Source organism: Mirounga leonina, unplaced genomic scaffold (assembly GCF_011800145.1).
Source record: "Mirounga leonina isolate KUSES-001 unplaced genomic scaffold, KU_Mleo_1.0 Mir_128, whole genome shotgun sequence".
NCBI lineage: Eukaryota > Metazoa > Chordata > Mammalia > Carnivora > Phocidae > Mirounga > Mirounga leonina.
This window is the reverse complement of record NW_023270320.1, coordinates 16,024,091-16,033,416: the sequence shown is the minus strand read 5'-3', so window position 1 is coordinate 16,033,416 and position 9,326 is coordinate 16,024,091. Positions and strand designations below refer to the sequence as shown.

The following is a 9,326-nucleotide window of genomic DNA, read 5'->3' as shown; positions in this document are numbered from 1 at the left end:
CTAATGTACCCCTAGTACATTAGGGGAACACGAGGGGAGGCTGCCTTGGCCTTCGGCTAGAGATCGGTATGAAGTATGGCAGCAAGCAAGGTAAGTACCTACAGGCTACTCTGGGCACAGTGGACAGCAGGTGGTCTAGAAGCAGGTATGTTCTAGCATGTTTGAGGACCTGTGAGGCCAGAGTTGCTACATCAGAAAGAGCAAGGAAGAGCATGGAAGGAGAGCTTGCTGCCAGATCAAGTCTCAGAAGGACTTGGGATCCCATTCAAGCATTGGCATGCCATTTTGTGATGGTATTGAGCAGGGTCGTGGCATGATAAGGTTTATGATTAACAGAATTACTCTGGCTTTTGAGTGGTGAAATAAGGGAGTGTACTGGGTCATGGGGCCTGGGGCTCAGTATCCCTACCTCTTTTTAGAGAACCTCCCTATCCTACAGAGACGAGAAAGCTGAAAACCACATCCCCCATGATAGAGGTTCTGCCCATCAGATGCATTTGCATGAGATTTAGTAAGGGAAAGGCCATGAGCCATTTGGTTTTTCTGTTTTCTGCTGGAAAGTATCATTGCCAGGAGAAGTGACTTCTGATCACGGTGGTGTTTTGTTTGCGGCAAAGTAGCATAGCACTGGATGCGTGTGCTTGCCTAGTTGAGAGATTGTAGAAGTGGTAACAGCTCCCTTGGTGGCCTGGTTCTACAATGGATCATCAAAGTTTTCACTGGGGGCTCAAGCTGGCATTTGCTTCTTCGGTCCTCCTACTGATTCTACAAGCCATTAAAATGGCTTCTAGTAAATTTCTTTCTGCTACACTCACAAGATTAGATTCTGGTCTCTGCCCCAATAGAGGGAGCCAAGGTGGAGACTGGGAGCCTAATTAGGAGGCTATTTATTCTTGCAAAGAGAGATGATGGTAGGATGCTGCAGGTGATAGTGGTGAGAAGTGTTTAATTCAGAATATATTGTAGAGGTGGAGCCCACAGGATTTTGATGGATTGGATGCTCAGTGAAAGAGATTGAGGATTGTCAAGGTTGATTACAAGGCTTCTGAACCTGGGCAACTGAATTAACTGTGGTACCATTTTCTAAGATGGCAAATTTTGGGGGTAGGCCAGGTTTGAAGGGAAAAAAAATACGGAATTTAATTATGGGCAAGTAGGAGATGCCTGTTAGATATTCGCATGGATATATGGTATAGACAGGTGAACACGAGAGATCAAAGTTTGTGGGAAAGGCTAAAACTGGAATTTATAAATGTGGGAGTCTTCAGTACGCAAATACTATGGATGAGATTGCCTGTAGAGGAAGTGTGGGGAGAAGAGAAGAAAAGAGGAGGGGTGGGGAGGGGAGTATGTAACAAAATGGAACGCTAGACATTTGAAAGAGGAAGAGGGTTGAGCAAAGAGACAGAGAAAAGCAGCAGGTGAGGTAGGCAGTGTCCATGCTCTCCAGCCAAAGACACCAGGAACGTGCCCGTAGGTGAACGAAGCTGAGTTTATTACCTGTTGCAGCAAAGGGCAAACACACCCCTTGCGGAACCATGGACATCTCAACAGGAGTGTCAGAATGACTCTCTTATAAGATCTGGGCTTGTGTCAGGGGACTTTGGGAAGTGAAGCAGGGCTTTTTGGTTTAGATTAGCTGCTGTCAGGAAGGGAGAATTCTATGATTGGATTTCTGAACAGATCTCTGGGGAAGAAGGGGAGAGTAGAGCCAGGGCAAGACTGTAATTGATACGGAGGCTGCGGTCCCTTGGAGGAGCCAGGATAGGGGATGTTTGGGATTTTGTAGGTTTGGACAACGTTCACACGTAGGACTCTGTTAAGACCGCATTATGAAGCAGTTTTGTTTTTTTGTTTGGATGCCTAGTGGTCACAGAGTGACCTTGTCTGAGGCTGATGTTCTATGAAACGGTTCATGTTCATGGGGAGAACACCAGGGCCCAGCTGTGAACACAGGGCCAGCTCCTAAAGTGCAGCAAGGCCTGACTGGCGGCCTCAGGGTAGCTCCTAGATGCCAGGAGCGGCTTTCCTCTTTCTCAGAGGAAAACCAGGAGACAATGGTGTCATCAAAGCCAAGAGATCAAGATGATTCAAGAAGGGAAGAGCAACAATTCTTTAAAACACGGCCAAGAGGTCTGGTTAGATGGAATTAGGAAGTTCCTGTCAGGCTTGGCAATATTGAGTTTTTTGGAGACTTTGACAAGAATGTGGAAAGTTAACTGAATTAAGACTTAAAAAAAAAAATCTGAGGTCTAGTTTCAGCTATTATTTTAAAACTAGCTATTTGACCTTGGACAAGTCAATTCACTTTTCTGAATTTCAGCTTTCTGTTTGTAGGATGAAGAGGTTGACCTTGATGGTGACTAAATCCCTAGGGAGGACAGTGTGGCATGGAGTCTTTATTTACTGTAGAACAGTGGTTCTCAAACTTGAGCATGAATCAGAATCACCTGGAGGGCATGTTGTTTGGTTGGGGTTTTTAAAAATTTTTTGTTTTGTATTTTATTTTGTTTTGTTTTGTTTTGTTTTATTTTATTTTATTTTAGAGAGAGAAAGAGAGAACGCATGCAGGTGGGGGGAGAGGCAGAAGGAGAGGAAGAGAGAGAATCTCAACCCTACTCCAAGCTGAGCACTGAGCCCAATGTGGGATCAGTCTCACAACCCTGAGATCATGACCTGAGCCAAAATCAGGGGTCGGACCCTTAACTGACTGAGCCACCCAGGTGCCCTTGGAGGGCTTGTTAAAGTACAGGTTGCTGGGTCCCACCCCCGGAGTATTGATCCAGCAGGTCTGAGGGGGTTGCTGAAAGTCTGCATTTCTAGCAAGTTCCCATACAAGGCTACTGCTGCAGGCGGGCCCAGGGGCCACGCTAGTTAGTGACCCGCTGGTATTGACAGAAGAGAAATGGACTCTGTGATCACACAGATCTGGTATCAAACCCTGGCTCTACTTCCTACGTCTGATGTCTTGAGGAAGTCACCAAAACTCTTGGAGTCTCAATTGCCCTGACTCTGTGAATTTCCAAAGTTGCTGCTCCCCACCCCTTGGCCTTGGCAGCCTCTGTTTCCACTCCACACCCCCTCTGAAGCAAGACTTAACATTTCTCCACAAAGCAAATTCAAGGTCAATTTTATTAAAATAGGGTTTTTTTGTTTTTTTTTTTTTAAGAGGGGAATAGAAATGGAGGAAACGGTTTACGATGTGATCATTTAGCAAGTAAGTTACCATCTTAAAATCCTACACACATTCCTTTTCCATCCTGATAGTCTCCTCAGCCACCAGCCTTTTGGTTTCCTCCGCTTCATCCTTGAACGGGCTCTCATGCAGCCTTTTCTTTTCCTTCTCCTCCACTCTTCTTATCCTTCCTATCTTTCTCTGTTTTTCTTAAGCAGAGCACTTTTGCTTTAGCATCTTCACTATATACTGTAGTATTTCCACTGCATCTCAAGATCAGCCAACATTGGACTCTCAGGTGAGCAGAATTTACACCAAGTAACACTCAAGGGGTTTAAAAGGACACAAACATTTAGCTTGCATCCTCTAACAAGGTAGTAAGACCATCTACCTTTATGGGTGTTTGGAGGAGTAAACGAGATATGAAATGTCATGTGCCTAGCCTGGTGCCTGAAATACAGTGTAAAAATCCGTTTTTACTCCTCCCTACTCCCAGGTCTCCAATTTGTGATTTATGATTTTAGCTTTTTCTGTTCTAAGAACAGTCTTAGAAAATATCTAATTCACAGTTGGCTAGCATTCCCGAATAAGCAGTCTTACTCTCCCTGGTGTTCTTTGCCCTCTCGACACGGTTGATAAGGACTCACAAGTGGGTTCTAATTGCTTACACTGGTTGCCTTGGGAGCCAAGCATCAGGGAACGGGCTGATGGATCAAAGTACAGTAAAGACAATCTAAGAGGCTCCGGGCGCCTGGGTGGCTCAGTTGGTTAAGCGACTGCCTTCAGCTCAGGTCACGATCCTGGAGTCCCGGGATCGAGTCCCGCATCGGGCTCCCTGCTCGGCAGGGAGTCTGCTTCTCCCTCTAACCCTCCTCCCTCTCATGCTCTCTGTCTCTCATTCTCTCTGTCTCAAATAAATAAATAAAATCTTTAAAAAAAAAAAGACAATCTAAGAGGCTCTTTTGATATATTTTCATTTCCATCTCACTATCCTTATCAGTCAGTTCCTACCCAGTAGCTAGAAGTTTGAAAAGCCTAAACTTAATGTTCTAGCTTAAATTCAATGTTCCAAGAGCCTTCTAACCTGACAGCAGTAAAATATTTAAGTCTATTAGTCTTTGGGTTCCAGGAATTTCACAGAGATGCTTTTGTCAGATGATTTCCAGCAAGGACATATTAAAATGCATTTGTCTCATCTGTTTGTGAAGACTTTGACTTGGAAACAGTTTGTTGGAGGGATTCGACTGTAGGGTCAGATGCTTCTTTTAAGCCCTCATCAGCCAGCTCTTCGTTTAGGACATTTGAAGCATGCACTTACTGGGGCGCCTGGGTGGCTCAGTTGGTTAAGCGACTGCCTTCGGCTCAGGTCATGATCCTGGAGTCCCGGGATCGAGTCCCGCATCGGGCTCCCTGCTCGGCAGGGAGTCTGCTTCTCCCTCTGACCCTCCTCCCTCTCATGCTCTCTGTCTCTCATTCTCTCTGTCTCAAATAAATAAATAAAATCTTTAAAATAAATAAATAAATAAAAAATAAATAAAAAATAAATTGAAGCATGCACTTACCAACAGAGGTAGGAGCTAACTATTGATTCAAGATATTGACAGTACTTGGCAGGACTCGGTTTGTATAACCCAGACACCGAAATGGATTTTTAAATTAACCTCGCTGCTCAATTTTCTCTTCAGCCCCCAGATCTGTGAAAATACTCCATTAACAATCCGATGCTGAGATAATTTTTTTTTTTGGTAGTTTTATGGTTTTATTAACACAAATATGACGTGCACAACAAGTTGTCTATTCATTTTCTTCGCTGCGCAGCCTGGCGTTGGGATTGGTGACTCTGATTGCCAGCTGGGCTGCTCTTTCCACAATAGCTTTGCGGTTCTTGGAGGAGACATTGTGAGCAATCTCTGCACAGTAAGATTTGTTGCACATCAGCAGCACTTCAAGCTCCTTGACGTTGTGGACTAGGAACTTCCGGAAGCCACTTGGCAACATGTGCTTTGTTTTCTTGTTGCTCCCATAACCAATGTTGGGCATCAAGATCTGGCCCTTGAATCTTCTGCGCACCCTATTGTCAATGCCTCTGGGTTTCCGCCAGTTGCGCTTAATTTTGACATAGCGGTCTGACTGGTGCCGGATGAACTTCTTGGTCCTCTTTTTAACGATCTTGGGCTTCACCAGAGGTCTGAGGGCAGCCATGATGCCCAGTAACAGATAGCTGCCACCTCCACAGGCAGCGCCGAGGAAGAGCCGATGCTGAGATAATTTTTAAGAGCTGCACCTACTTATGAGGGTTCCGACCCGGAACTTTTGGCTTGCTAAGTCATATTCAGCTCCCACCCTGCATATCTCTGCCACCCTCAATTGTCCCAAATACCGTTCCCTTCCTTGCACTTCAGATCTGTGCCCCACATTCCCTTTGGAGATGGAGGCCTCTCTGCCTTTTTCATTTTTCTAGTCTCTGGAATGCACACATAGGGACTTACATACAGTAGAGAGAACTCAATAAACATTCAAGCATAAAGAAGAAATCAAAACCTACAGATCCAGAATTTGAAGCCCACTGAAGTTGTTTACAACCTTGAAATGAGATTCTTGCATTTATGTCTTAACATCTCAGAAAGCACGCCGAAGATTTTATGTAAGAATACTCAAGCCGCCCCTCCCCTGCGATCTTCCAAATTGTCACGGGAAGCATGGTGTCCTCGGAGACTGCCTTAATCTATCGAAATGTGGCCCTACACTCAGAGTTACATATTCTAGTTCCTAAACATCACCTTTTCAAATTTAGCACATCCCTCTCTTAAGTCCAGGGTCCACACATTTGGAACCAAGGGACATCATCTGTTGGCCTTTTCTTTCTTTCTTTTTTTTTTTTTAAGACTTTATTTATTTATTTGAGACAGAGAGAACGAGAGACAGAGAGCATGAGAGGGAGGAGGGTCAGAGGGAGAAGCAGACGCCCTGCCGAGCAGGGAGCCCGATGCGGGACTCGATCCCGGGACTCCAGGATCATGACCTGAGCCGAAGGCAGTCGCCCAACCAACTGAGCCACCCAGGCGCCCTGTTGGCCTTTTCTTAAGTAAGGAAACTCTCAGTCCAGTCAACCTGCTCCTTGGGCCATCAACCCAACTCCACATGTATAATAGACCCACAAGGATACATCTGTGTGTGAGCCATAGAATCACGATCATCAAGAGACATAAAACTTCTAGGACATTACCCTGCAATCCCTTTTCCTTCAAGGGCTGGATTACGTGAGGCATAATTTTAGCTACATAAATCAGTAGTTATGATGGCTAAGGAATCCTCTTATCTGAGTTCTTTTCCTTTATTTCCTTCCTTCCTTCCTTCCTTCCATCCTTCCTTCCTTCCTTCCTTCCATCCTTCCTTCCTTCCTTCCTTCCTTCCTTCCTTCCTTCCTTCCTTCCTTCCTTCCTTCTTCTTCCTTCCTCCTTCCTAAATCTGTAAAAAGGAACAAATAAGACTGTATTACTATGCTGTGCCAGGAGCTGTATACATTCAGCGGGGTCGTATCTCTCTCGTTATTTTGATTCAGTTTTTTCATTAGCAAATGACATAATAATATTCCCGGTTGATTCCTCTGCCCAAGGTTTCTATTAAGTTAATAGAAGAGATTAAATCAAGGTAACTGAAAAGATTTGTCATACCTTTAATGCAATCATTCATTTCTAAATCGAATTACAGTGACAAGCCTAAGGCTTGAGTCATCTCCCTTCTCCGATAGGGGAGTTTTATACTTGGCAGGATGCACATCTGATATATCAGTAGTGTTTTCAGGCTTTGACTTTGGTAAAATAGACTCTGTGAAAGCAGATCCGCTGCCTACAGGTGTGCATAAACAGTAACTACTACAGAGATAATGGAGGACATTTGGGGGAGCCTTTCCTTCCCTTTCCTCATACTCTTTGTAAACAGATAGGCAGATATACATTGGTAAAGAGAGTCCCAGCTGATACATGAAAAATTCCACACAAATGACCAGCCCATCCAAGCTAGAAGGAACATCAAGGAAAGGAAGACCTGTGTTTGGGCGCCTGGGTGGCTCAGTTGGTTAAGCGACTGCCTTCTGCTCAGGTCATGATCCTGGAGTCCCGGGATCGAGTCCTGCATTGGGCTCCCTGCTCAGCAGGGAGTCTGCTTCTCCCTCTGACCCTCCCCCCCCATGTGCTCTCTCTCTCAAATAAATAAATAAAATCTTAAAAAAAAAAAAAAAGGAAGACCTGTGTTTGGGAGAGATGAGATTGGAGGAAATAGGGAAGGACTGCCCCTCTGGGGAGGAATATGGAGGGACCCCAAGCAAGAGAGCCTCCCCCAATGGATAGCCTCCTGTCCACAACTTCTTTTTTATTTTATTTTTTTATCTTTCTATCTTTTGGAACTCACTTTGCATAGGGATGCAACTAGATATGGAAGTCCATACTCATTCGTACATCAGTGGGACTTACCCTAAGCATTTTAATTTCTCAATATACTGGAAAATTGGAGGCAGGGAGGGGTTGTGGAAGGGAGCATAAAAGCATTATATTTCTCATCTTTCACATAGATACCAAATTTTTCATCTAGGAAATCAGTAAGTTATGAAATTATGTGAAATTATGAAATTAGCCACCAGAAGCACTGCCAAATAGAAGCTGGCAAAGGGGGAAAGGGACTAGGTGGGGAGAATCTAACTTTCCAATTTAAAAGTTTCTAAATAATTTTAGAAGGTCACTCTCATCAATAACAGCTTAAATAAACTGCAGTACATCTACACCATGAAATATTATGAGGCCATTGGAAAGGGCAAGGTAAGGAAGACCTGTCTCTTCTGATAAGGAATGATTCCAGGAGGTAGAGCCGATGACCAAAATAGTTCCAGTACAATGTAGACAATATGATCTTATTTATGTAAGGGGGGAAAAATCATATGCAGAGCAACCTTTCTTCTAGGTTTGCCAAGATGTTCTTGGTCTGCTTTTTCTCTAAGTGTAATTACTACTTGTGCCTCTTCTGCATTTGAAAGTGTCCCTGGGTGACTCAGTTGGTTAAGCGTCTGCCTTCAGCTCAGGTCATGGTCCTGGGATCGAGCCCCGCATCGGGCCTCCTGCTCAGTGGGGAGCCTGCTTCTCCCTCTCCCTCTGCCGCTTCCCCTGCTTGTGCTCACTCTCTCTCTCTGTCAAATAAATAAATAAAATCTTTAAAAAAAAAAATGAAAGTGTCCCAGTTCAAACAGTCAATTCTGTGCTGCCCTCCCCTGCCTGTGTTTGCGTTAAGCGTAGAAAGCAGTGTGTGAGGGTCCACTTGAAACTGTGCATTGGAGAAGGCCGAGGGGAGAACTTTTCTTCTTTACTGACTATATTTCCAAATCATATTTTACAGCAAGCATGTATTATTTTGTTTGGTTTGGGTTTTGGAATTTTTTTAGAGAGGGGTTAACAAATAATTCAGAAATACATTCTTCTCATAAGAATTCAAATAATGCATGTAAAACAATGTTGATCATTTCTCTCCGCCCAGCTTCTCCTCCTGAGGTAGAATCTATTACCTCATAAACAAATGCTGTTTTTTTTTTTTTTTTAAGTAAATGGGATCAATGTGCACAGAGACTTAACTTTATATCTTAGAGAACTATGTCTGCACACACCATCGTTTGCTTTCTAACTGTTACATAGCATCATAGTGCAGTGAGCTTAATTTAGACCCCCCAAAACTGATGTGGAAGTCCTAATCCCCATACCTCAGAATATCGCTGTATTTGGAGATAGAGCCTTTAAAGAGGTAATTGAGTTAAAATGAGGTCTTTAGGGTGGGTGTCTATATAAGCAGACCAACACAGGGGCAAGACGCATGGAGGAGACAGCCATTGTGAAGGAAGGAAGGAGGCTTGAGAAGTTACCCCAGCTGATATCTTGAGCTTGGACTTCCAACCTCTAGAGCTGTGAGAAAGGTGTCTGTTGTTGAAGTCGTGCAGGACTCGGATCCGGGCATGTAGTTACAGCAGCCTGAGCAAACTAATACACATAGTAACAAAGTACTCTAATTTATGTAACTGTTGCCTTGTTGGAGATTTAGGGTTTTTTTCCTTTCTTCTCCCCCTCCCTTTTTTTGTTTGGCTCTTACAAATAATACTGCAGTGAGACTTCTT

At 44.0% G+C, this 9,326-nt stretch overlaps 1 protein-coding gene across 1 annotated transcript; it reads right to left on the bottom strand.

Annotated features, from left to right (window-relative positions):
• Positions 1-4,908: 4,908 nt before the first annotated feature.
• Positions 4,909-5,424, bottom strand: LOC118010013 (60S ribosomal protein L32). The gene has a single exon (XM_035004118.1). It carries the CDS (start codon positions 5,375-5,377, stop codon positions 4,970-4,972), a length of 408 nt encoding a protein of 135 aa, XP_034860009.1. The 5' UTR covers positions 5,378-5,424; the 3' UTR covers positions 4,909-4,969.
• Between the last annotated feature and the right edge of the window lie 3,902 nt (positions 5,425-9,326).

Excerpts from the sequence above, each read along its gene's own strand:
- LOC118010013 (XM_035004118.1), bottom strand. The coding sequence starts at position 5,377 with ATGGCTGCCCTCAGACCTCTGGTGAAGCCCAAGATCGTTAAAAAGAGG.